Genomic DNA, 27,799 nt, shown 5'->3' on the forward strand with positions numbered 1-27,799 from the left:
CCGGGGGGGGGGGGGGGGGGGGGGGGGACCACAGAATAAAGCATAAAGATAAAGACAGAGTAGCCTAATCAAAGCTAATGATTGTGCAGATTTTCTGCCAAGAGGCTATGAACAATTTTGCCTTCCCGTAAATAGTAACTATAAATGTGTACTTGTGGCAATATTAACCAATCATTGAACAGTCGAATTAATATAGTTGTGTTTAATATGAAATTATGCTCATTAATAAATATAAAGCGTTATTACGGTTTGTTTTTTATAGTTTATTTAAGCAGGCATGTCTTCGGCGGCTGTAAAAGGACCCTCGCCTTTATAAAGAGTCGCTCCGTCTCTCGCACCGTCTCAGTTGTCGGTGAGGCCGGCGGGGCGGATCCCACACTCGAGAAAGAGAGAAACACACAAATAAAGCAACACAACAACAACAGCAACAACAACAACAACTTGGCCGTTTCGTACATTTCGTTAGCAAGCTCCCCTGTGGATATATAACATCAAGGTGGGTGAAACACGGAGCTACGTGTTTAGTGAGATAGCGGACCGGCTGCTGGCTAACACGAGGGGAAGCTAGGTGACTGTGCTAATGTTAGGACGGCCAGGGCCATTTTTTATAATCCAAACATTAGAGATAAAACACCGACCAGCACCGGGGCCACAGAACCGGCAGCTGAACATACAGCCTTTTCTCTTTTTAAAGATGTGGAGAGAAAAAGCGGAGGAAGCGCAGGATTTCTCTGTTTAGCTTGAACTAAAGTTAGCCAAGGCTCAAGGAAATGGCTAAACTGATGTGCTGATTTTTTGATGCGAAGCTAAACACGTCTCTTATGTATCGTTTACAGGTAGTTTACATCAATAATACACCGCCAGTGATGAATAGCTGTACTGTTCTGCTATGCTTGTGCTTATAAACCCCACTTTACCATGTATAGGCACCCCTAATTTAACCCCTATACACCATTCACTCCACTATACATTAGTTAAAGTCCCTCTCATCACTCAATCATGCTTTTTGCCTCTTGTTCCGGCAATTAGATGTTTAAGCTTCACTGTGCAGATGTATGTGCAGAGTTTGACATTTTATATTCATCAGCTGAAAGTGGAAGTTTCTGATTTTTTTTAAAGGGTGGGCCTGTGAGGAGGATTTGTGACATCACAACTAGTTTTTGGAGCCAATTTTGACCCCTGCATTCATCTTAGGGTTAGGGTTAGTGTGATGAGGAGAGTTGAAGCCTCTAGTGTTTAAACACTTGAGAAGTTTACAGTAAAGTAAGGAAACATCTTGTGTCCTGACATGGGATTAATTATATGTGTATATTTGTAGTTTCTGGATTTGTTTAATGAGGTGTAGATATCATTTTAAGGATTTGTAAAAGTTGCAATCTAACTTTTTTGGTGTGTGGGAACAGCTACATCAGACCTCAATTGACGTGTCTGCAGGGGTTTCTTTTAATCTCTCTGTGATATTTGATCCCTATGACATCTCCGTATCTATTTATGCACACTGTTATCATGCAGTCTGACACAACTCCAAGTAAAGCTGGAGTGATAAGTCGACTGCTTGATTGACAGTTTTGGTAAATGATTAACCGTTATAGTCGTTGTTTGAGCATAAATGCCAAACTTTCACTGGTCCCATGTTGTTAAATGTGAATGTTTGCTGATGGGTTTAGTTTGATATATCAAATATATATATATATATTTTTTTTTTATATAGGTTTTTTAGTCGAATCACTAGAAAAATAATCAATTAATGATCAAAGTTGCTTATCAAACAAAATGTTTTTAAAAAAGGTCAAGTTTCTTCATTGTGAGGAATTGTTTCATATTGTTATCTGATTACCTTGTGAGTTGTCAACTGTCGGTGGTCACCTTGAACTCTTGGAAACTGATGCACTTTCACTTTCATGTCACTACTGTTGTTGAGAAAATTATTTGTTATATTAACTGATAATGATATTAATTGTTAGGTGGAGCCTCAATCAATAGCCGTTATGCAGCATTTATTGACTTGATTTAAGTGTGTCATCCTTACTACAAGAAATTAACTTTTACACTCTTGAATTTCCAGATGCCCTCAGCGATGAATGCAAACATGACAGTCCAGTCTGCCAGCCCAGAAGTGGGATCCGCTCCAGGGTCAATGGGCAATTTTGGACTCGGTGGACAGTCCGAAGTCTTGAAGCAAGTGCTGTGTATCATCGATAAGAAGGCCCGCAATATGGAGAAGAAAAAGGTTAATACCACAAACATTAATTCCAGTTCCTCCTTTTTGATAAAACCTGTCGTAGCATCTTTGTTTGTGTAAAGCACGTGTGACCTACTCAGCTGCCATTCACAGCTTTAAATGCACCAATAAAACTGAAGACAGCAAACCTGGTTAATATGTGTCAAAATGTTAAATCTTTTAACTGCATGTTGGATTTTCTTTTGCAGAGCAAACTGGATGATTATCAAGTGAAGAAGGATAAAGGCGAGCGTCTCAATCAGGACCAGCTGGTGGGTACACAGTCATTCATCATTCTGTACAGAAACATAAATTATTATTTGTGAATATGAGAAATGTGTGAGAATCTCTGTCTGAAATGTCTTTTTCCACATGTCTTTCTAGGAGGCCCTCGTCAAATACCAGGAAATCATAAATAACTTGGAATTTGCCCGGGAGTTGCAGAAGACGTTTATTGGACTTGGACAAGATGTAAGAATGACTCTGTTTTTAAAAAAATGTTCCTTCAGGCTTGTTGGTAATGTGTATTAATATGACTTTATATTACCATCAGATCCAGAAGGTGGTAAAGAAGTCTGCACGGCGGGAGCAGCTGCAGCGGGAGGAGGCTGAGCAGAGGAGGCTGAAGACGGTTCTGGAGCTGCAGTTTCTCCTGGACCGGCTGGGGGACGACACCGTGAGACAGGACCTGAAGCAGGGAGTCGGAGGCACACCGCTGCTTACAGATCCCGACCTCACAGCTTTTGACGAGTTCTACAAGTTGGTTGGGCCAGACCGTGACCAAAACGTCAGGTTGGTTGACCAGGTTAACATCTGGATCGATATTAAGATGAAAATGGCTTTTTCTGCTTCTTGTTTTTAATAAGGGGATGCATTGAACTTATCTTAACACCTGCAGGTTGATTGACCAGTATGAAGAGGCATCTGTACACCTCTGGGATCTGCTGGAAGGGAAGGAAAAGGCTGTGGTTGGAACGACATGTAAGACATATGTAACTTTAATCTTAAAAATGGTTGCAAGCAGTAGAGCTCAATATTCCTTTAGTGTAGGTCTTGATATGGCTAATTATATTCAGTGCATGCTGCCATTTACAGATGAAACAATCAGCCGCATTAATCAGCTGATCAACAGAAAATTTTATCAGCAACTATTTTGATGATTAAGGGGTTTTTTAAGCGAGAGAAAATTCATTTCTTCTGACTTTTCAGAAATGAATATTTGCTGGTTTTTATTTAACTGGAAACTGCACCGGGCATTTTTTCTGTTTTTCTGACATTTATAGATCAACAATCAGTTGATTTGAAGCAATCAGCAGGTTATTCCGTAATGAATACAATACAAAAACAAAATGTAAGTTTTGATAAAAGGGATTCATTATTCAAGACAAACTGGTTTTAGTTTAAATACCCAGCTGGTGGTGCGAATAGTTGGCAGGACATTTTATCAGATGGTTGGTGACACAGCAGTCATCAGAAAGCTTATTATCATGCAAAGCTATTGACAAGTAATGTGTCACATACTTTTGAGAACTGCTAAGGAAAAGTATGTAGATGGACATGGCAAATGCTGTAAACAATACTCTCTTGTCATGTATTGTTGGCCTAATACCATTCTTAATATGTTAATGTAGATTGTGCATTGTGTTTTGTTAATGCAGCATGTGGGCAGTGCTGTGATGTGAATAATCAGGGCTCGGGGATATTGGCGTACTGCATTCTCAGCGGTCTGGCCTCGGGCTCGCACTGCTGCATTCTGCTTGGGGGCTGAGCGCTGTGGGCTTATCCTTACTCAGCAGCGGGGCAGGGTGCCAGTGGCCCTGTCGCCTGTGGTTCCACTGGTCAGATCTCTGGAGCCACATTAGGATACTGGTGACCCAGTTCAGTGTAGTGACACCAACCAACCCTTTCACCTCAGTGAGGAGGGCCCATGCGGTGACTCAGGGTGATATTTATTCAGGCAGCAGCAGACTTCTTGGCCTGAGGCATGATGCAGTGAAGGAAATAACAGTGACCTGCTTTGCCTGTAGAGCCAAAAGTGGAAATGCCTCAACTTGCTTCAGGGCTTTTCTAGTGAATTACAAGTCATCGTTATTATAGTACTTAACTAATCAATCATAAACTTGAGAAACCTTACCACTGTCCGGGCTTGTTTTTTGTTTTTTTAAAGCATAGGTTATTTTTAATGATGCCACAAACTTCACTTCACACACATCCTATTACTGTTAAGGACACTGTTACTGACAATTTGGCATCAAGTTGAAAGTAAACTTAAATTAAATTTGTGTCCTACATATTGTGTCATTAAAATGGCGAGTTTACAACCTAAAACACGATCTGCATTTGGCTCTGATCGTCGCGGTTATCACATGGCCTCATTTATTCTCCCAATACCATGTCACACCTGGGTTACAATGTTGTATGAATTTACAATCCTAGAGATCTAATACTTCAGGGATTGGTTTGTTGTTGTTTTTTGTGAGTGCAAGTAACAACTATATGCATTTTCAGTTGATCTGCCAAGTATTTTCTTAATCAGTTGGTCTATTAAAAAGTCAGAAAACAAAAACAAGTCTTTACTGAGACCAAGCTGACATTTTTAAGATGCTTGTTTTGTTCGAGGAACTGTTCAGGATTCAAAGATCAGATGTATCAGTAAGTTCACTGTTATGAAAGTCATTTGAGAATCTCTAACCAGCTAACATTTGGCATTTTTCCATTAAAAATTACATAATGATTAAATATAAAACATTTTAATCAAAGTTGCATAATCATTTTTCTTTTTATTGACTTTAAAGAAAAGCTGTACATGCGTGTATCTGCCAGCAACATCACATCAGACTGAAAATGCAGCAGCTTGTATCCCTGCTTATAATTATCGTCCTGGTAAATGAGTGCTTGAATATTATTTCCTAATTATAAGTGAAGTACTTTTAGAGTGAGTATCTTCACTTCTTTATTCTTTTCTTTCTCTCTTTTTTTTCTTTTTTTTAAAAATTGTTGGAAGACAAACAAACGGGTGATTAAACAGGGATCGATGTGTTATAATGAATGTACAACATTCCAGAAACTCAGACAAAGGGTTTGGCGGCGGTGCCATTGGACTTAATGCAGTGCCAACATTGTGCAGAGGTGTGGTGCTTGTTAGCATGTTAGTAGAGGGGATGGATGTTAACTATTTAGTTTTGTTTCTGCTTGTGTGATATCTTCACTTCTGAAAGTACATCTATAAAGTCAGTTTCTCTCCACCAGGGCTGTAATCTCCCAGTCGACTAGTCGATTTATTGGTCGATACTTTCTGGCTCGACCAAAATTCTGATTGGTCGATTTTTTGCTGTATTAATTTCATCAGGTGGAAAGCACTAATTGCTAATGGGGGTGTTTTCAGAGAACCCCTGTTTCACAGTTAACAGTCTGTCTTCAGAACATCCCGCTTGTTTTTTTGGATTAGCCCAGCCCACTGTAGACAGATTGAAGAAAGTACTAGAAGGCCTTGGTCTGGTGGTTTGCTGAATATTTATTTAATTGTGAGCGTTTAATATACAGTCAGTCCTCCTCTACCATGTCAAAAACATCGGCAGTGTGGCAGCATTTTACAAAAATAAATAACGGACGCCCGCAAATGAGACGTATTCTCCCGGAATCTGGAGTGATTCGCACCTTATGATAAATCTCTCAAAGTTAGTTAGATTATTGTAGCTTTTTATAAATGTGATCAATGCATGTTTGCTGTCATGACTTCACTTTTCAATAAGTTCACGACTGTTATTTCTCTGATAGACAAGGCACTGAAAGAGACTTTGGACCAGCTTTTGCTGAGTGGGTACTTCGACCGGGTCCCAGCTCACCAGAATGGAGTGTGTGAGGAGGAAGAGGAGGAAGAGCAAGCCGCAGCAGCAGCAGCAGCAGCATCAGTAGCAGCAGCCACCGTGGCAGCAGCAGCTGAATCATCAGAAGCAGAAGAGCAGACTGTTGATCCAGGTCATCACCTCCTCTGAAGTTATGCTGAATGAAACGATCTGCTTTTAAATTGCTAATATAATCAAGTAATGAAGACATCAGCATTACATTCTCTAAATTGATTTTTCTCCTTCACAGAAACTGAAATTATTGAGGAGTTCACAGAGCCCATTGCGGTGGAAACAACAGAGGTTAGATTAATGTTCTTGTTGCCAGTGAAGTCTTGGGGCTGATTATTTGGGTTTTTTGTTTCTTTTGCACTGTGCTGATGTTTGCTTTTTTCTTCTTTCAGTTTGTAAACAGACAGTTCATTCCAGACGGCACATACAGCGGCAGTGAAAAGGAGCAGGGGGATGAGTGGACCACAGAAACAGAGGTATGCTGCAGAGATGTTTTTATTTTGGGAGGGGTTGAGTTTACTTTTTCCCCCCATTTGAGTGGCTGATAACATTTGTAGTTTGTTTTTCTAATCTGTTTTGCATACTAAAAGCAACTTGAGGCCCACTGACCTTCATGTTTTTCAGAAGGATTTTTTTTTGTCTATGTTCAAGCTCGGAAATGTATCCATTAGTCATTGATTTATTTTTTAGTCTTTCCATCTTTGGCCATCCTGCCACTTTGATGGACTGAGCATCAGAGAGAGACGTTTGCAATGACTTTGTTATAGTTTAGTATTTTAGTTGAAACAATTTGGAACTTGACTGCAAACTGGAGAAAGTCATTTTCTAAGTTGACTATTGGGTGCATGTGAGACATTTTTTCCTCCTGTAATGTGCAGCACCATTAATGAGATATGTTGCTGTCGGCTGCTCTTGAAACAATGAGCTGTAAATGAAGTGTGGATGCACTTTATTTGCTATATAATATTACATTGTTATTGTTATCATGTGACACGTGTCTCTTTACAGCATGTTCAAACAGGTTATGTAATGTTGATCATGCTGCTTCATATCAGATTATTGTTTTATCAGATGTTCTGTCTAGTTGACCATAATTGGAATATTTCAGACAGTCAGAGCGCTGATGAGACTGATTTAGACAGCGGACAGGGAAGCAAAATATTACTAGTAACAGTTACTGATACTAATAACATTTAACTCTGACTAATGGACACATTAAGTCCATCTTTTATTAAATTTTTTATACAATCCATGATCTGAATGTTAACCACAGGAAGTGTCTTTCGTATTCATGTGTGTTATTCATTCACCTGTCCTGTGCTGTTTCACTCTCAGGCAGTTAATGCCATGCAGCAGCAGCCTGTGCAGCCCACCCCTCCCCCTGTTGCCATGGAGACCCACCCCTTGAACTTAGCGTCTCCTGTACCGCCTACTGACCCCATGGTCAGGAAGCAAGTTGTGCAGGACTTAATGGCACAGATGCAGGGAACGTACAACTTCATGCAGGTGAGGCGTTTGTGCCAGAGATGACTGTTGACTGTCAATGTTTAGCGTGGCGCTAAAAACATCTATGTTCTCAGGACTCCATGATTGAGTTTGACGGACAGCCTATTGACCCAGCCATCGTATCAGCCCAGCCCATGAAACCTGCTCAGAACATGGACTTACCACAGATGGTGTGCCCTCCAGGTGGGCTTTAAAGAGAGAAACTTTGTTCTGACACCATGTGATGTGGAATTACAACAGTTGATTCAAAGTGTAATACTGTGATCTCTTTAGTTCATCCAGAGTCCCGGCTATCGCAACCCAACACTGTTCCTGTCCAACCAGAGCCCACACAAGTAAGTGATCATACACATTAGGGCTTCAGCAGTATCAAGGTATTATGATGTACCAGAGTACTTAAAAATCCTGAAGATATGATTTACAGCACCATCAAAAATATGCACGCTCCTCTTGACAGTTGTTCATATTATGGGTTGTTTGTAGCCTTAATGTTGCTAGGCTACTGAGTGTCGTAGTCTGTTTACTGTGAGTATGTTAGAGTCAGTCAGCTCTAAAAGTGTTACGTTAATCCAGTTTAACCTGCAGGAGTTTGTGAAGCACTGTTAACAAGTTTTTTCTGCCACCAAAACATGATGGGTGAAAATGAGTCCAAAGCGTCTCAAACGTCTGTACTGCAGAAACAGAATATGACAAGCTGCCAACTACCACTGTGACAGATGATAAGGAGCTCAAAAAGACAAACAGGCAGTCTTAGAAACGTTAACTGTCAGAGAAAATAATTTTGGACTACTTCCAAGAGCTGGTAGGAGAGTGTGAATATCTAAGTATAAGTATAATTATATTCAAAAAGTATTTTTTTCAGAAACCGGTGTTTGGAAAGGGTAGGTCATCTTATTATCAGGGTCACTATATATTTAGGAACCAATTATTTTATAACAACTGAGGTTAAAATTAATTTTTTTTTATGGAGGTTACTGCGATGGCTTGAATCGCCTGCTGATTTGTGCCATATGGGAAGAGTCAAGACTGTGGCAGACACACAGCATTGTAGGCTAGACAACGACTTCTATTTTTATTTATATTTTTTACAAGTGAAATATCAGGAAGGTATGAAAAATTAGATGCTGCTGAAGCCTAGCACACTCATTACAGTAAGCATTTTGATGTTTGATGTTTAATCTTTGCTCTCTGTTTTCAGGTCCCTATCGTCTCCCCAACACCGCCTCCCATGTATCAGAACGCACACACGCCAGATCCTCGGCCCTCGACAGAATCCATCGACCCCATCCAGGTAAACGGTCGCTTGTTGACTAAATCTGGTCAAGTTTAATGTGTCAGATGTTTGTCTTTCATTCATGATCAGGACCTTCAGAAAAACCAGACACATACTGGACTTTTGAAAGTAATATTGACATCTGGGAGAGAAAAAAATCAGAATGTGATATATAAACAAACATTTTCTACCAAAAAATGTACTCATTGATAAATTTTATTCTTAAACTGATTAGTGTTCTCTGAGCTCTCTAACGTTTTATTTAACTTATCGGCCAAAAAATATACACCAGTACAAATGAATCTGCAATAAGCTAATGACGGTCGTTATACCAGCTTAATTCCCTTTTACTTCCTCTTTGGTTTGGGACATTGGGAGATATTAATGTCACTGAATAATGTGGACAGTGTTATTTGTATTGCAAAATTGCGCAGGCATCTAAAGTGCTTTTCGGATTATTGAGACAGAAAGCACTCATCTGTTAGCTAAACCAGTGTAGGATGCTTCATGGATACAAAGTCACGTATCTGAAATGCATCCAAACTGTGGTGACGCCATGTTTGGTATTAATGGCTGTGAAAATAAAGCGTGCGATGAAGTATGATTAAAAACTTTAGTAGTGGCAATATAGCTGAAATTCCTAATTGGGTCACAGAATTAAGTGTAACATCTGATCTCTTAACTATGATAGTAAATCACAATTATGATATGGAAGTCATAATAATGAGTTTTATTTCTTTTGGATTCACTTTTGTTGAATTAAGTTCTACTAATTTGGCCTTTTTTCAAATACATGTAATCTCTATTAGCACACATCATATTTAACTAAAACCAGTATCTATTAAGAATTTAAATTGCGAAACTTCACAGTATGAGTGACACTGAGAAATTGATTGATTGAACTGATTGAATTGAATGTAATTTGCACTGTTTCTCCTGACAGACCTCCATGTCCTTGTCGTCAGAGCAGCCTCCTCCCTCGACGGCTCTCCCCCCCGCCTCTCAGACGCAGGTTTTCCAGCCGGTTTCCAAAACTCCTCACAGCAGCGGCATCAATGTCAATGCGGCACCATTCCAGTCAATGCAGACAGTAAGACACTTGTGATGACACTCTTTGACCAATTTTCAGTGAAACATATTGACCACTGCCAGAAAATACATGTATTAAAGTTAAATTGAGTGCAGAATATCTGGCCCGTCATGAAGATGAAAAGAGGTTTTCAGACCTTTGAGCGTCACTGTCGGTGGACTTTGAATAGAAATGCATTAATGATCGCTGTTAGAAGTTGCTTGTGAAGTCCTGAAGTGCCCTGTCATCATATTGCAGTCGTATGGCTTTGTTGTCAAACAACTTTTTCCAGGAAATAGTGAGTAATGGACTTCACTCCTAATGGGCCTGTGACCTTTCCTCTGGTTTTGGCTTCACCACAATGTGGCCCTTGTTCACCCTTCAGGTGTTCAACCTCAATGCCCCAGTCCCGCCAGCTAATGAGACAGAGGCTTTGAACCAGGCCAACCAGTACCAGAACAGCTACAACCAGGCCTTCAGCAACCAGTCCCAGCATCCTGTGGAGCAGACAGAGATGCAGACAGAACAGCTGCAGTCTGGTGGGCAAAATTTAACTTTTTATTTTCATTATTCACTTACTGAATTGTTTTTGACTTGTTTCATTAAAAAATATATATTAATTTGCAATCTTTTTGGGCCACCCGAATCCATGTTCTTTTTAGTAGTTGGTGCTTTCCATTCCCAAGACCAGTCAGGAGGCCATCCGCAACCCACCCAGCAGGGCCCAGGCTTTGCCAGGCAGACTCAGTCCTTCTACAATAGCAGAGGCATGTCCCGTGGTGGACCCCGCAATGCCAGGGGCATGATTAACGGCTACAGAGGCTCATCAAACGGTTTTAGAGGTAAGTTCACTACCTGCAGACACAAGTTGATTTATTTATTTCACTGAAACCCTTTTCGGATGTGAAATGTGTAATGTTGCTGCCCTCATCCATCTCTTAAATCTATGGCTGTTTCTCACTCAGGCGGCGTCAGTTACAGTAATGCTTTAGTCAGACATGATTGGATGATTTTACAGATGGAGCTGTAATGCCTGTATGACATTTAGCATCCGGTGCATGAGAGAGGAAAGTGAAAGAATAAAAGGGTTTTCTGTAGCTTTTTTAAAGGTCACATCAGTGATGGATTTTAAAATTTGAGCCTTATGATATTCGTAATTGCTTCTAGTCACGGATTTTAAAACATTAAATAATAAACTGCCTATTTTCTTGTACTTGGTTTTTATTTGCTCACATGCTGTATGGAAAGTATTTAGCATTATATTCACATTTTCATACATGTGGTTGCATTAAAGAAGGATGGGATGGAAAGCTTGTATGAATATTATTTTAGTTGTATGAGCTTATTTCCTTTTTTCCTCTTTTGCCCTTCACAGTTAGGGGAGAAAAAAATCAGACTATAGACTAAGATTTATTAAACCATTCTCTTTGTGCATATTTAACCTCGTGCTGCTGCAGCCTTGGTGTTAATCTAACAGTGTTCACTTCAAACTTAGGCTCTGTTGGAAGTGGTGCAGAGATATTAATAGTATCATTGCTGTGGCTTGACTTTTACCTAACAGTGTGGTTTGGACACTGATGTAGAAAAGAAATCAATCTGTAAAATTGCATAAACGTAACGAGGCACATGTCTGAAAGTCTGAGCTTAATTTATTGTAAATATCATGAGGAGTATTGTACGTTTTTTTTCTCTTTCCAGGTGGCTATGATGGTTATCGTCCTCCTTTCGCCAACACTCCAAACTCTGGTTATGGACAGACTCAGTTCAACACGCCTCGGGATTACTCCAATGGGAATTATCAGAGGGTATGAAGACACTTTGAGACTTCTCACTGGTTTTGAATTTGTTATCTTTGCTGTCAGTTGGAGTGGTTTCTAAAATGTGTCTCTTGTGTCTTTTCTTTTTTTCTTTTTTTTCCAATTGCTCAAGGACGGTTACCAGCAGAACTACAAGCGTGGAGCTGGCCAGGGACCCAGAGGAGTGTCGAGAGGCAGCACTCAGGCAATGCGATCCTGAAAAGCCTTTTAATAATGAGACTGTGACTGAGATGTGACTGAAATACTTGCACCACACTGAAAATTCAAAATCCAAGAATGCATTTGCCCCAGCTCACTCATGTTCTTTTTTTTTGTTCTTCATCAGTGGTATTTTTTCCTGTCTTCAATCAAAGTAATGATGCCTGCTTTGATATTTGGAAATATTAAATCATTAAATCGAAACACAAGCAAAAATGTAAATCTAATCATTGATTTACACATGCTGTGTTACAATATTCCTGTAAACTTGAAAGATTTCATAAGTTATTTTTTTGTATTAAAAAAAATGCACCTGCCACTGCTGGTCCAATCCTCGGGAGTTTATTCCCTTTCTCAGTTTTTCTGTCATTTTGGTTCTAAAAGAAAAAAAAGCGTTTTTATGTTCAATGAGCTCCCCTTCCTTGTTTGTAAATTGATGTTGCTTCAAGAGTTTCAATAAAGTTGTGTTGCATACCCATGCTTCAGCCTTGAGTTTTTGCTGTAGTATATTCTTGTGAGAGTGGAGCAGTGTAAAATATGTCAACTATTAATGGACAATTCTCTGTTCTAGTATTTGTTCTGTTTTGTTGTTGTTTGTTTAACCCTCACATACTATTTGTTTAACCCTCACATACTATTCATATTCAACACCCTCGCAGTATGATCTGGGTCAATTTTGACCCGATCCAAGAATCCCCTCGTAACAAATATCTATACCAAATTTTGAACCACAGATCTGTTTAGACAGCATCCATAGCCAATCTGACTTTTGAATTATTGATTAAACTTTGATTAATGTTTCAGAGAGCAGAGAGAGTGTATTTTTTTTTAGGTTTTACACCACTCATTTTTGGAGGAAAAAAACACCTACTACCATACAATAGTATGTCCTATTTTACCTAAGACTTAAAAGAACTATGACACTGGGGTTTATTGTTTAACCATTAGAGCAATCAGTCTTCACTGCTACATTATACAAAGAAATCATAACTACTATCATATTTAAACTTAACTATTCATTCAATAAAAAGACATGTCAACAGATACAGGTCAAATTTGACCCGGAACAGCCTCAATGGACAAAAATTTGTAACACCTATACAAAAGTAACATTTTTAAATATTTTAATTTTTGTGCATTTCGGTCCACTTTAGGAAAAGTCATCAAACATTCAGGGTAAAAGAATGATATCTGGGTTTTTTTTTACAATTGTCAAATGTCAAAACGGGTCATCAGTCAGATCAGGTCAAACCAGCCAACAGACAAGACAATTAACAGATCTGGAGTGATGAACTCTGTGTTTTTTTAAATTAACAGTTACTCAGACAAAGAAAAGATGCATTTCGAAACTTCAGACTTATGAGTCAAATCAGAATCACTTTCCGAAACCATATCTTCAGTGTGTCAGAGTGTAGTTTCTCAAGACTGATTGCAGCAATCATAATGTGGAGTATATTTTAGTGTGTGTGGTTTCTCATAGGCTACTTTTCGGGACAAATTTCAGACTTAGGACTAGTTCATTGGGGATGGCTTGTCCAAACGTGTCCCCAATTTGGAAAAAGCTTATTTAGGGATCAGTGGTTAAAATGAGGGTTGGGTTAAGTCTATGTAATGTCCCTAAAAGGAACCATGGGCTGGTGTGTGTGTGTCTGTGTGGGACCACTAACAACATCCAAAGCTGTACTCGTTGTTAGCAACTCTTGTTAGGGATAGAAGTCACTCTTCCTACAGGACCAAGTATTTTCTCCGAGCTATTGAACAGCTACAAGATCCAGATAACTTTTGATACAGCACCACCACGTGGCCTTTCAAAGTACTGCAACAGACATGAAACTGAATTCATGAATACAAAATAATGCTCAAAACACCTTTTTATGAACACTACATCATACACACATTTCATATGATTTTTTCCTTTAAAATTTTGATTATCCAAATCCTCTTTGTTATGCCCAATTTTTGTTTGATTTTTCTTCTGACAAACTGCTTTAAAATGAAACAAAAAATATTAGCAATTAACAATTAAAGCAGTGAAAGAGAGAAAAATAAAATAAAAACCCTAAGCATTAGTATAAGTTCTTGAAATACAAAGCATCAACTTTTAACATCTATCTATCAGCAGAAGGAACCAGTGGATTTTTCGGGCACTCCTGATGCGACTTAATGATTAGTCGATTACCAAAATAGTGGATCCAGTGATCAAAATGCAATTAGGAAGTCAAACCTGACAAACAAAAGTCAGGGCAAAGAAAATTTTCAGACAAACGTCGCGAGGCTGTGACGTCACAGCGGCCGGGTCCTCCATGAGCTGGTGTCTCCACGTGAGAGTATCAACAGCATGATGGCTGGCGTGTGAATCGAGCCTCTCGACTATAGTTGGATTTTTGTGAAGATTTAACACCAAATTAGTTTGTGTTTAACGCAAGGTAACCGGAAACGATCATATTTGGATACAGCGTGTTATATTAGTTGTTACGTCAGGTTTTTACGTCTCCTGCCTGCTGTTATCTGTAGTTTGTTTTGGCTTGATCCTCTTTTTCTATCTCTACCTCAGTTGACAGCACATTGAGGGTGTTACTAAAACTGCATCGTTTCTGCACAACATATCATCTACTCAGTGGTCTGTGTTGATGTAGATTTTGGGTTTTTTTCTTTATTTCTCGCAGTAGTCTGAAGACGATGGCAACAGTCCGCAAGAAGGTAGACAACCGGATCCGGGTCCAGATAGAGAATGGAGTCGCTCTGCAGCATCGCACCATGTTTGTGGTGGTGGGAGATCGAGGGAGAGATCAGGTAATCTTTCCTCGGGGAGAACAGGGAGGGATATATTTTAAAGTATGTCTTAAAACACAATAGTCATGTGCTCTAATGAACATTGAAACAGGTTTTTCTTGCTATTATCATACCTCCTGTTCATACTGATCATTACAAGATCCCTTTATGATGCACTTGTAATGTGACTGATGGGGGCCAAAATCCACAAGCCTCCTTATGTGTAAACATGTATTTCAAAGTTCATCTGAAGTTAATAAGAAGCTTCAATCATCCAGATTAGTCAATTCAAGTAGATATCATCCAAGGTTACAGTCTTTTTGGTGCTTAAGTCTCTCTTTTTGTTACTATACTTCTACTGTGGTTCATCAGGGAAACACAAAAGGGAATTTGATGCTATAAACTGTGAACATGGCAGATATATAAGATTCATATAAAGCACATTTGAAGAGTATCTTTTTATGTCCATTATGAACAGGAGGAATGATTACAGTGAGGATAACCTGTTTATAAGAGCACCTGATTGTTGTTTTAAAACTGACTTGAGAAGTTGTGAATTTACTGTATCCTTTTAATCTGTAAAGGCAGCATAGTGTTTGTTTTATGATTACACCTGTCTGTTTTCATTAAGACTCATTTAATCTGTCTGTGATCCAGGTTGTCATTCTGCATCACATGCTGTCTAAAGCTACCGTCAGAGCACGACCCTCTGTACTCTGGTGCTACAAAAAAGACCTTGGGTTTAGCAGGTGAGTGTGAACTCCTCACAGAGGGGAGGCTGTTTCTCATTTAATATATTTGACTGGAGAGATGATGTTTGTTTGATTTGTTAAATGTGTGTCTGAAACAGCAATCGGAAGAAGCGCATGAGGCAGCTGCAAAAGAAGATTAAAACTGGCACTCTGAATCTGAATCAGGATGACCCGTTTGAACTCTTCATCGCTGCAACCAACATCCGCTACTGTTACTACAACGAGACGCACAAGATCCTGGGAAACACTTTTGGCATGTGCATCTTACAGGTGAGTCTTTCTCCTCTATGTCTACATATCTTTGGTTACTCAAACAATCAAAAAAAAAAAGCACAACTCAAAATACCAATACCTTAAATTTAACATTCAATGTTTAGATTAGAGATTTTTATTAAGCATCATTGTATCACTCAGGTTCTTGTAAAATCAAATCAGACCTGACACAATATACACTTGTATTGGGAGCTTTGAGTTCAGTGTGCTAAACTGCACACAAGTACACAAGTATATTGTGAGTGTCTAAAACCTAAAATCTAAGGGGTTCCTGGGATGAATAACAGAATTCAAAAGGAGAGAAGCTCTACAATTTTTTTTTTTGTACAGACATTTCTTTAATCTTAAAAAATAATCTCTGAGAAGTGGAAATCCCTGTTAGTTTGAATTGCTCTCTGCTCATAAGTAGAGGATAGTACCTCATTTGTACATCTGCCAAATGAGTAAATATAAATATGCAGCCAGAGGTGAGGGGCCACAATGCAAAACAGACAGTGAACTGATTCATATAAAGTTGATGTGTTCAGTGTATTTGACTTTTGAGAGCTTTTGTTTTCCCTGTCACGCAGGATTTTGAAGCGCTGACTCCCAACCTCTTAGCAAGAACTGTTGAGACTGTAGAAGGAGGCGGTATCGTGGTCATCCTGCTACGGACAATGAACTCTCTTAAGCAGCTGTATACTATGACTATGGTAAGTTTAGACCCTCCTTGTTCTCCACACACGTCAGGTTCTTTTTGCTAATCTGATGAAATGATCATTGTGGTTACTTTTCCCTCCAGGACGTGCACTCTCGATACAGAACTGAGGCCCACCAGGATGTGGTGGGAAGGTTCAATGAGAGGTAAAATGCTGCTCAGGCTTTTATAGAATTTGATGCATTTTGCAAAACGGTAAAGTTCAATCCATTTTTTTAACAATATTATTACATTTGACTCTTCTATTTCTAGGTTCATTCTGTCTCTTGCATCCTGCAAAAACTGCGTAGTCATTGATGACCAACTCAACATCCTGCCCATGTCCAGCCACATGACAACCATCAAGCCTGTTCCTCCAAAGACTCAGGTATTTATATACTCAAACCAGTTTGATTCCACATGTCAAAATGTCCTTAGGCAAGATAATGAATGCCAAATTTCTCCCAATGGCTGCACCAGCTCTCTGTGTGGTAGCATGCCACCAGTGGTAAGAGTGTGTGTGTGTGAATAGGTGAATGTGGCTTGTAGTGAAAAAGCACTTTGAGTGGTCAGAATTCTAGAGAGGCACTATGTAAGTGCAGTCCATTTACCATTTACCACAGCACTTTTCACAATTATTTTGGTTACATGCTCTCTGATTTCCATTTTCTCTTCCTTTTCAGGAGGATGGTTTGTCTCCACGAGAACAGGAGTTGAAGGATCTAAAGGAGTCTCTTCGGGACACTCAACCCGTGGGAGTGTTGGTGGATGGCTGCAGGACCATGGACCAGGTAAGAGGCTCAAGTAACAAACACTTTGGGGTTCACGAATCCTGATGTTCCTGAGAATGACAATGGTTAACACTTTTAATACCAGTCCTAATAAAGCCTTGTGTTGTCCTTTAGGCCAAGGCAGTGCTGAAGTTTATTGAAGCCATCTCAGAGAAGACCCTGAGGAGCACTGTGACTCTGACAGCTGCTCGTGGTCGAGGCAAATCTGCAGCACTGGGGCTGGCTGTTGCCGGAGCTGTGGCTTTTGGGTACAAATATATTCTTACAGTGTCTCAAAATCACACACATCTGAATTCATGTCGCCTCTAATAGTCACCAATGATTTCCTGATTTTTTTATTTTTATTTTTTTACAGCTACTCCAATCTCTTTGTAACCTCACCGAGCCCGGACAACCTCCACACCATGTTTGAGTTCATCTTCAAAGGCTTTGATGCTCTGCAGTATCAGGTAGGCTGCCTGAGCATCTTCTCTGTGCCAGCTGTGATTATTTGTAAGCATGGCACTGCACTTCATGTCCTCTTTTTGCATTTGTAGGAGCATCTTGACTATGAAATCATCCAGTCACTGAATCCAGAGTTCAACAAAGCAGTGGTGCGGGTGAACATCTTCAAAGAGCATCGGCAGACTATTCAGGTAAATGAGACCAGGCCTCTCTTTTCTTTTTCCTGCTGGGATGAATACAAATGTGAAAAATACAAATCTGATCCTCCTGTTCTTGTGACCGACAGTACATCCACCCAGGTGATGCAGTGAAACTGGGCCAGGCTGAGCTGCTGGTCATTGATGAGGCTGCAGCCATCCCTCTGCCTCTGGTTAAGAAGCTGCTGGGACCATATCTGGTTTTCATGGCCTCCACAATTAATGGGTCAGTAATAGAGCAGGATGATAGTTATAGAACACAATCTACATTAATTTGATAGCATAACTATTGATAATGTGGCAATATGTTTCGAATGCTTTTACTCGGAAAGGACATTTTCAGAAATAGATTTTAAGATATAATGACCTGTAATGAGCATTATTTGTATTTCTGACTTCTCTTTTCCTTGATCCGTGCAGGTATGAAGGCACAGGACGCTCCCTCTCCCTGAAACTGATTCAGCAGCTGAGACAGCAGAGCACGGACAGCCAGCATAGCATGTCGGCAGAGAACAGAAACACCAACACGGCGAGGCTAGCAGCAGGTAGGTATCTCAGTATTTTACTGTGTTCTGTGCACTCCTGCAACATCTGACTGACCGCTGTTTATCCTCCACACAGCTCGCACTCTCCACGAGGTTACCCTTCACGAGTCCATTCGGTACGCTCCAGGAGACGCTGTGGAGAAGTGGCTGAATGAGCTGCTATGTTTGGATTGTCTCAGCATTCCCAGGCTCATCTCTGGCTGCCCTCTTCCACAGACCTGTGACCTGTATCCTTCATTTACTTTAAAAGAGCTTACAGTGACCTAGACTGGACCTGCAAAAGCAACATTTCTGGGTAGCAAGTGTTGTATAATGAGCTGGGGCGGACAATAGATTTGACTAAAATGAAAGCTTTTACCATCCAGTGAACACAAGATTAACCAGTATGTGTTAAAAATTGACATCAGTAAGAGGTACCGCTACATCAATTCAAAACCACAGATGTAAACCTACGTCAGTGGCAAATTTGTCAAAAACAAGACTGGGCAGATTTATTGAAGTCCTTTTACACCCATGGACACCTACACTTATCTTTTTTAAGTTGCATTGTTTTTCTGTTTTTGGTCTTAACCCACGCTGTGCAGGTATTATGTAAACAGAGACACTCTGTTCTGTTACCACAAGGCATCTGAGGCTTTCCTGCAGCGGTTGATGGCCCTTTATGTGGCATCGCATTACAAGGTGAGACATTTAACTTGAAATCAATTCACTCACATTTCTTCAGAGAGCATAACACCTTACACAGTGTTGTGTCATGTGTGTGTATCTGCGCTGACTTAATGTCTTTTTCCCCCACTTCCAGAATACCCCAAATGACCTGCAGTTGTTGTCCGATGCTCCGGCCCATCACCTCTTCTGCCTCCTGCCACCTGTTCCTCCCACGCAGAACTCACTGCCTGAGGTCCTCGCTGTGGTTCAGGTAAGACACTGAAGCTCTCATCATAATCCGTGTGTGTGTGTGTTTTGATGATCACGGGTCTCTTGTAAGTCTTGCAGAGAAATCTTTTTATGAGGACATTCAATAAAAGATGGTATCATCCATGTAAAATGAACATGAAAAAGTACTTAATTGACTTCACTGATGTGTGGATTTCTTCTTCTCTGGTTCCTCAGGTTTGTCTGGAGGGGGAAATATCCCGGCAGTCCATCCTTAACAGTCTGTCTAGAGGGAAGAAGGCCTCAGGCGACCTCATTCCCTGGACTGTGTCAGAACAGGTACACACAGGTCACAAAACCTCTGAGAAAATGATTACAGCACTTGTTTCTACAATGCATTCCTGAATCCTCCACTCCTCTCTTCACAGTTCCAAGACCCAGAGTTCGGGGGTCTCTCTGGAGGCCGAGTGGTGCGAATAGCCGTCAATCCAGACTACCAAGGGGTGAGAACTTACAAAGGCTGTGGTGTGTTTTGCACAGTTTTTAAAATCATCTGGATGTGTGTAACTGGGTTTTAACTTGTTGGACAGATGGGATACGGCTCCAGAGCGCTCCAACTGCTTCAGATGTACTATGAGGGCAAGTTCCCAACAATGGATGAGAACGCACACTCGAACCACAACGAAATCACCTCCGTCAGCAGCGAGGTAATTCAGTCAAAGACAATTTTAGCTTCATCTGAGAGACATCAATACCTCATATGAAGTGTAGCTATTATAAAAATGCACTTTAGAGATTAGACTAAGCAGATTAAACACAGGGGCTCTGTTGTTGTCACTGTCCAGGCTGTCAGTCTTCTGGAGGAGGTGGTCACTCCACGGAAAGAACTCCCTCCTCTGCTGCTGAAGCTGAGCGAGAGAAGAGCAGAAAGACTGGACTATCTAGGAGTTTCCTACGGCCTTACCACACAGCTGCTCAAGTGAGTGTCCTTAAAAACGAAGAAAGGGAGGAGGGTTGTAATATTTTTGTAGATTTAGACTTAAAAACTAATTTTGCAACCCAACAGGTTCTGGAAGAAAGCAGGTTATACTCCAGTCTACTTGAGACAAACCCCTGTAAGTATTAAACAGTCTTTGTATGTTTATGTGCGGTGTGCATGTGTCACCTGCTGTAACTCTTTGTTTGTGTGGTTGTATATAGAATGACCTGACAGGAGAGCACTCTTGTGTGATGGTGAAAGAGCTGAATACAGATGAAGCCCCAGATCAGAGCCAGTGGCCGACAGCCTTCTGGAAAGGTGAACATTAATTACTTTTCTTGAGATTCTTTTTTTAAAAATTCATTATAATCCTCCTAAACATTTTTTTGTTTGTTTCAGATTTCCGCCGGCGCTTCCTGTCTCTCCTCTCTTACCAGTTCAGCAACTTCCATCCGAGCCTGGCCCTCAGCATCCTGCAGAACAAGAAGACCAAGGAGGAGATGAGCAGTAAGACTCCCCTACGAACGACACTAATCTGATATCAGCATCTTTCCAGACTTGAGCTGACTTGTCTTTTATCTCCGCAGCACTCAGTAGCTCCGAGCTGGCAGGTAACTTCAGCCCTTATGACCTCAAACGTCTGGAGTTATATTCGAGGAGCATGGTGGACTACCACCTCATCATGGACCTGGTCCCGTCTGTGGCACGGATGTTCTTCCTCAAGCAGCTCGGTGACGTCTCCCTCTCAGCAGCACAGTGTGTAAGTTTCTCGCTTGTTTTAGGGGTCTCGGGTATTTGTCAGGGTTTTTTTTAAATTGTGTGAACAGTTTTATTGTCGTATGGACTGTTCCTGTTCCTCTTCAGGCGTTACTGTTGGGAATAGGACTGCAGCACAAATCAGTGGAACAGCTAGAAAAGGAAATTGAACTCCCAAGCTCGCAGCTCATGGGCCTCTTCAACCGTCTCATCAGGAAGATTGTGCAAGTGAGTTAACACCAGTGCTAGAAGCCATAAAGAAAAGGGTGGCATAAAGAAGATGTCATACAACCTACCATTAAAATAAAAGTTCAACAACTTAAGTGCTTTTTTGTTCTTGCCTTTTACTATCGCAGGTTTTTACCAGCATTCAAGAGAAAGCTATTGAATCTGAGATGGCAACAACTAAAGAGGTTACCATGGAGCCAACTGTCCGAAGCCTCAATGATGACCTGGTATGTTGTCTCTCAGCACTCTGAGTATATGTGATACCAAATTATGGCAATTTCTCTTAAAATGCCATCCTAGTTTCAGCCTCTCAAATGTAAACATTTGCAGGTAAAATTGTAATATCTTTGGGTTTAGGGTAGTTGAGAGGTAAAATTAGGAATTCAAAACTAATTTAAATTTTGGGCCATTGTGTTAGATATTTTTACAACTTTCCAACATTTTACAGCCTTACACCTCTTTAGGAATTGAAAAGAAATGAATTGGTTTTCCATCTTTTAACAGACTGAGGCAGCCAAGGAGTTTGAGGAGAAACACAAGCAGGATATTGAGAAAGTGAAGGACATGGATCTGGAACAGTGAGTATGAGCTTGGCGTTGGTCATCATTATTTGTGTAGACATTACAGAGAGATGTTACGTAGTGTAAATTACTTCCTCTGCATTTACAGGTACAGGATCCGTGGAGATGATGAGGAATGGGACCAGGTGTTGAAGAAAGCAGGGAGCACAAATATCATCAGTATAAAAAGGTGCAGTAACATCCCGGATCTTTAGAAACACTGGAGTTGTACTCAGAAACATGTTTGTAATTATTTTCTCCTCCCAACAGTGACAAGAAGCGGAAAATGGATGGGGGAAACGCCATCGCAAGCAATGGGGGTCCCCAGCATGGGAAAGTGAAAAAGAAGGAAATGCAGCACGGCATATTCAAGAAGAACAAAGACAAGCACGGCAAATTTGGAAAGAAGGCGTAACAGTAAATAGCGCTGCATTGACAGGACTGTGTGTGGGTACAAGGCATCGACATGGTTTGAATTTTGGAGAACTATGAATATCTCTGAAGGAAAACCGACTTGTTGATGTTGAAGAGCACCTAAAGGACTTCATATCTGCTGAAATTTTTTTTTAAAAATCCCTAACAGTTTGTTTTAATTTTGCTCCCCAACTATACCGACATTTCTACTTTGTCATTACCTGTTCATGTTGTGTGCAACACTGTGCAGACATCAAATATCAGCAGAAAATATCACACTCACACTTGTACTAAATAGGAATCATTTACTTGCAGTTATTTCAAGCATCTTTTCACTGTACCTTTTTGAGTGACCTTTGAGTTTAAGTCATGATTTCTACAAAGACTTGTAAAAAGTTTATGGAAAGGGTTCGTTTTTAAAAACTGAAACCTGAGGTATATGGTTGGCTTTATGCTCCACTGAATGGATCACTTGAACAGCTGAGAATGTAACTCGGTCCATTTCTGTCTGAGCTGCTGTTTCACGGCTTCTGGTGCAAAGATGCAGTCTATGGCCTGCTGGGAGAGCGTCCATACGGCTTCACGACTGAGACCAAAGGTGGAAGCTGCCAGCTGATATTCCTGAGACAAGTCTGTACAGAAGACTCCCTTATCATCAGTCTGCAATGTGACAAAGAATAAAAATCAGTAATGGTGATCTATTTCTCCCCAGTGATTACGTAACATCTCCGGTTCAACACAACTGTTCTTTTTTTTTTTTTATAAAGTAAACAATCAGAATTATTTAACCTTGATATGTTTGAGTATCTAAGTCTGTGGCATCATGTGAAATTCAACATTACACAATGTTGGCACCAAATGTTTGTCTTTTTCAGTCATTTCTTCCATGAATAAAATCAAATTAGTTAATTTTCATATTTGTATTACAGTAAATGCTGGCCAATTTTGTTGAATGATTTTTTCCTCAAATGTGTATAAGAAGTGTTTTACACACATGCTAAATAAAAAATAATTTTAGTATCAGAATAAGCGGTGCAATTAACATTTAATTTATATTACTGGTCAATCTACTGATACATTTTTCAATTAATCATTTCAGTCTATAAGACATCAAGAAGGAATTAGAAAAGTCAGACAAAATTAAGACTCCACAGTGATGTCATCAAATGTCTTATTTTGTCCAAAAAAACCCGATTTTCTCAGATTTGAGAACCTGAAACCATCACGTGTTGGGCTTTTTTGCTTAAAAAGGGCCTCAACCAATTAATCAATCATGAAAATAGTTCCTGATTAATTGACCAGTCATTGCAGCTCTAACTAGGTTGATGCTAGTATCACATTTTTTGAGTGTTATCCTTTCTTAATCAGAAATAGTAAAACAATTAGAAACTTACACATATCACACTTGGGTGTCCCAACTGGTACCAGTATTTAAAGTGATGTTTGGAGTAATTCAGTACAGTTTGTCCTTTTACATTAGATGTCAAGCACAACTCTGGGGGGAAAAAAAGGAAAATTTGGAAATGAACTTCAAATTAACTCGAGTACATTTCAAAGCGTATAATATTTGTCATTTCACCTCATTCTTACCCAGTGGTATGTTGTTCTTAATCACTTTATCAACAACACTTTGAGATCCACCCACTTCAGGATGCATGAAGGTGCCATGACCAATCCTGTCCGGAGGAAGATTCAACAGCAAATCTGTCTCCTCCAGCTGTGACTGCACCTGCAACAGTTTGTGTTGTAATATTAACGCACTCTCAGATACTGTGACCACAGATAAATAACATGACAGTATTACGTTCGTACTTCGGAGAGGTGCAGTGATAACTTCAGTCCACAGTTCTTGGCCCTCTGTAGGGCAGGAAGTAAGTCTCTGCCATGGCCGACCTTAAAATGAAAACAACATTCATGAACATGTGAAGTACTATGACGTAATCGTGCAGCAACATCCGGTGTTGGAAACATTTTTTACCTCACTAAATATTATTAAGCTAGATAGTTTTGATATGATTTGGTGATATTTGAAGGTATCAACTGTACTGCACCTCAAAATGTTACACTCAATGGCATTTCATTTGTGAAAAACACCAAAAATAACATTTGAAAAACTCTGATTCAGATCTGATTAAAGCAAGAAAATACCCAGCAATTGAAATGAAAGAAGTCTTATTTTTGGAAAGTAAGTCAATCAATTGCCAATAAATCAATTCTATGGCATTTTTCCATAAAGAGAAAGAAGAAAAAAGCCACTGAGCTCCATACCGGGATGAGTCAAAGCTGTAACCAGCTGCTGCCTGGATGGAAAGATTGGACTCTCAGTAAGAAACAAAATTCACTTCTCTAACACTTTGTTATGAAATGTCCCTTTTAAATAAGCTTTTTGTATTATGTTGCCTTCATGAATGTTCAAGATAACTTTCAGTAAATTAGACTTAGGCATCAAAAGTAGAAATGCTCACTCTGAGAATGTGATGCCCTGTAAGAAGTACTTTAATGTTAAAGCTGATGTGAATTCTTTGAGTTTGACGCTAATGATGCATCACAATCAGGGTCAAGCTGTAATATTCTTTTCATATGTAAATGTACTTTTAAAAAAAAACTTTCCAACTCTGTGGGTCGCAAACTGGCTGACTAACCGTTGGATCCCCACTCAGGTCGAGTCCCACCACCACACCATGAGAGGACAGCATGAACTCCTCTGCCAACTCCACCGTCTCCATGGCGACTTCAGTCCCATTTCTGCGGTCAATCGCCACCAAGAACCTTTAAGGATAACGGTGGTTTGTTTTCAAGTTGTTGGATTAAAGAGATGAAACATTTTGCAGTGTTCTGTTATAGTCATGGAGGTGGGTGGGTCTCCAGTAGAGGCCAAACTACACTCAGCTAACATACATATTTAAGACTTGTCGCAGACTGGAAAAAATACAGCTCTTTCATTATCAACCTACCTTACATCAATGTCAACTCCCTCGTTTTTACACTGCTGGATGGCTTTAATAACAGTTTCAATATATCCCTTTTTGGTCAATCCTAGAAAAAGGAAAGAAAAGACAATACACTTTTAATAATGTCAAATTAGGACATGAAGATTTTAGGCTACATATTGTCATTGCTTACCTGTCTTTTTCTCCGCTCTTGGTGTACTTCTCAGCTCCAAATACTTGACACCATCAGCTGCAAACTCCTTAATAACATCTATGGCCACCTGGGGAGGGGGAGAAAAAGAAGAAGCTATTACTAATACAAAAAAACAAAAAAAAGATTAAAAACGACAAAAGATGATTTTTTGAACCTCACCATCAGGATGTCCTCCTCGGTGTCCACCAGCTGGTGAATGACCTTGAAGACCTGAAAACACCTGCGGACATGAGCGCCATGTTTGTGTCAGTGACACATTTAACAAAAGACCCCCAATCCCCTTTGTCAGCCTGCTTTTGTCTGCAGAAATACAGCTCATATATAGACCACAGAGACATAATCTACTTATCTTCTACTTGACTGTTTCTACACAACTGAAGGAAATAAATGAATGAACGAACTGATGGATAAATCATTAGTTAGATAGACTTAAAATTCAATGTTTTAAAGCAACCATTCTAGCCAACTACTCGGATTAAAATTTGAAATAAAAAGAGGAAATGAAACGCACTCGTCTAATGTCCTCCGCTGGCCTTTTCCGATAGCAGTCATGCTGTGCTCAATGTTGAGATGTGGCTTTCTTTTGAGGAGTTTCTCGATGGTTTGGAAACTCACAGATCCGTTCAGGTGAGCATGAAGCTCCTGGTGGCAGACAAAACGCTGACGTTAGCATCTAGCCGTCTATCACAAACCTTAACTACAATTACTCTCTTTAAACTTTAAACTTATCCATCTTTTTAAACATTTCTCTCACGGTGTTTTTTTCACTTACCACTTTTGGCAGCTCCCGGTAAAAGACATCCGCCTCATGATCCATCACAAAGTAAATAAAAGTAAAGCCTGAGCTGCTCTTTGAACCCTGAGATTGTTTCTGTCACACTAGCTGCACGAGCTGCTCTGTTTTCAGTCTACATTTTAATGTGACACCAGCGAGTGCAACAAAGAAACAAGTCCCCCCACATACCACATCAAGGTTCCGCCGACCTTAAAGCACACCTTTCTTTACTAAAAACTATTAGTTGTTTTTTTTTTTTTTGTATTTTATAGTATTTTATAGTATTTTTTTCCTAGGAACTTTCTCAAAATAATGAGAAACTATCTTGAAATTGTGAGAAACTATCTAAAAATAATGACTGATCTCATGACTTATTATTATCATCTCATTATTATGAGTTACTAAGTCATTATTTTGAGATAGTTTCTCATTATATTGACTTACAGAATCTTTTTTTTCATCACATTGGCAGAAATGGGCTTCAATACTGCGTAAGACTTCATTATTTTACTTTTATTTTACTACAAATGTTCAGAAGAAAATGTTAACTACTCTTATTATTTTATACTATATTTGTCTAATGGCTTCATTTGTCTATTTGGTTAAATTATGAATTAAGTCACTTTGTAGAACAGTATTTCTATACAAGCACATGGTAACAATATTATCATGATAACAATAATAGTGATAACTTTATTTGTTTATCTAGCACTGTTCATAACACATTGACAAAGTGCTTTGCAATAAAAACAGAACCCATTACAAATGAAAAAACAAACTGAAAGCCATTAAACACATTATAAACACAAATAAAATGATGATTTTAAAGACTTTGTGCAGAATATGATATTATATCTATTATATATTACTAATGCATTAAAATATAGGCAGCACTTAAATGTTGTCACTGGTCATTGTGGAAATAACTACTTTGTATACTACTGGGTACTAGCCATTAGTTTATAAGTTTATGTGTATCTTTATCACAAAAATTACTGGTCAAATCTAGTAAAGTAAAACGTTTAGTGCTCCCCTATAAAATGTAGCAGAGCAGAAGTAGAAACATATTTTGTGTGTGTGTGTGTGTGTGTGTGTGTGTGTGTGTGTGTGTGTGTGTGTGTGTGTGTGTGTGTGTGTGTGTGTGTGTGTGTGTGTGTGTGTGTGTGTGTTTGAGCAGAATGGATGGAGACAGTTTTATTTTATGAGAGACACCAAATGTTGTTATATGTGAACATGCAATGACAATAAAATAATCCATTCATACATTCATTCAAAAGTGACTCTGTATGAAGTACAAAGTGAACTACGGTAAAAAGGTGTCAAGAATAAATAAATTCATTAAGGACACTTTTGTGTTGTTGTGTTGGGAAATGTTGAGGATAAAAATAAAAATGGACAGTGAGGAAAAGTTACTATATAATACATCCATATACTGAATATAACATCATGATAGTGCTTTTCCTCCCGTGATCCTCAGGGACGGTTACCATGGTGCAGACGCCAGCTGAATATAACATGGTAGAGCTCTTATTTTGTTACTGCTTCAGCTGGCGTCTTCACCATGGTAACCGTCGCTGAGGATCACGGGTAGGTTAATGCAGCCGCTTCTGCTTTCGTCCAAAACCATAAACTGTCCCCTTAAAAACAGATTTCATACTATCAAAGGTGAAATAATT

General features: G+C 39.6%; 3 protein-coding genes across 5 annotated transcripts; 2 read left to right on the top strand and 1 right to left on the bottom strand.

The window, feature by feature from the left end:
- The first annotated feature begins 355 nt into the window (after positions 1–355).
- Positions 356–12,421, top strand: caprin1b (cell cycle associated protein 1b). 3 transcript variants are annotated; one of them, XM_062421172.1, is made up of 18 exons: positions 356–496; positions 2,066–2,230; positions 2,431–2,493; positions 2,606–2,692; positions 2,775–3,013; positions 3,120–3,202; positions 5,999–6,199; positions 6,317–6,369; positions 6,471–6,554; positions 7,414–7,584; positions 7,659–7,767; positions 7,858–7,919; positions 8,783–8,875; positions 9,801–9,947; positions 10,312–10,465; positions 10,589–10,768; positions 11,625–11,731; positions 11,856–12,421. In XM_062421172.1, exons 2-18 carry the CDS (start codon positions 2,066–2,068, stop codon positions 11,940–11,942), a joined length of 2,085 nt encoding a protein of 694 aa, XP_062277156.1. In that variant the 5' UTR covers positions 356–496; the 3' UTR covers positions 11,943–12,421. The 3 variants fall into 3 exon arrangements, with proteins under 3 accessions (XP_062277156.1, XP_062277158.1, XP_062277157.1); XM_062421174.1 differs by having other exon boundaries at positions 11,871–12,421; XM_062421173.1 differs by having other exon boundaries at positions 10,592–10,768.
- A 1,871-nt stretch (positions 12,422–14,292) lies between these two features.
- nat10 (N-acetyltransferase 10) lies at positions 14,293–22,369 on the top strand. The gene is made up of 29 exons (XM_062421080.1): positions 14,293–14,367; positions 14,608–14,734; positions 15,371–15,462; positions 15,564–15,735; positions 16,308–16,430; positions 16,520–16,581; positions 16,688–16,802; positions 17,098–17,205; positions 17,320–17,453; positions 17,561–17,654; positions 17,742–17,840; positions 17,936–18,072; positions 18,267–18,391; positions 18,468–18,618; positions 18,976–19,072; positions 19,194–19,310; positions 19,505–19,606; positions 19,696–19,770; positions 19,858–19,974; positions 20,113–20,246; positions 20,334–20,382; positions 20,468–20,564; positions 20,646–20,753; positions 20,834–21,006; positions 21,111–21,230; positions 21,359–21,457; positions 21,735–21,808; positions 21,900–21,980; positions 22,061–22,369. Exons 2-29 carry the CDS (start codon positions 14,621–14,623, stop codon positions 22,203–22,205), a joined length of 3,114 nt encoding a protein of 1,037 aa, XP_062277064.1. The 5' UTR covers positions 14,293–14,367; positions 14,608–14,620; the 3' UTR covers positions 22,206–22,369.
- Positions 22,370–22,495: 126 nt separating this feature from the next.
- adal (adenosine deaminase-like) lies at positions 22,496–26,231 on the bottom strand. The gene is made up of 10 exons (XM_062421081.1): positions 26,121–26,231; positions 25,860–25,990; positions 25,508–25,568; positions 25,328–25,415; positions 25,159–25,240; positions 24,847–24,973; positions 24,017–24,097; positions 23,795–23,933; positions 23,599–23,699; positions 22,496–22,864 (listed from the first exon to the last, which is right to left on the bottom strand). The coding sequence occupies exons 1-10, from the start codon at positions 26,163–26,165 to the stop codon at positions 22,673–22,675; spliced, it is 1,047 nt and encodes a 348-aa protein (XP_062277065.1). The 5' UTR covers positions 26,166–26,231; the 3' UTR covers positions 22,496–22,672.
- Positions 26,232–27,799: the final 1,568 nt, after the last annotated feature.

This window comes from Scomber scombrus, chromosome 6 (assembly GCF_963691925.1).
Source record: "Scomber scombrus chromosome 6, fScoSco1.1, whole genome shotgun sequence".
Taxonomy (NCBI): domain Eukaryota; kingdom Metazoa; phylum Chordata; class Actinopteri; order Scombriformes; family Scombridae; genus Scomber; species Scomber scombrus.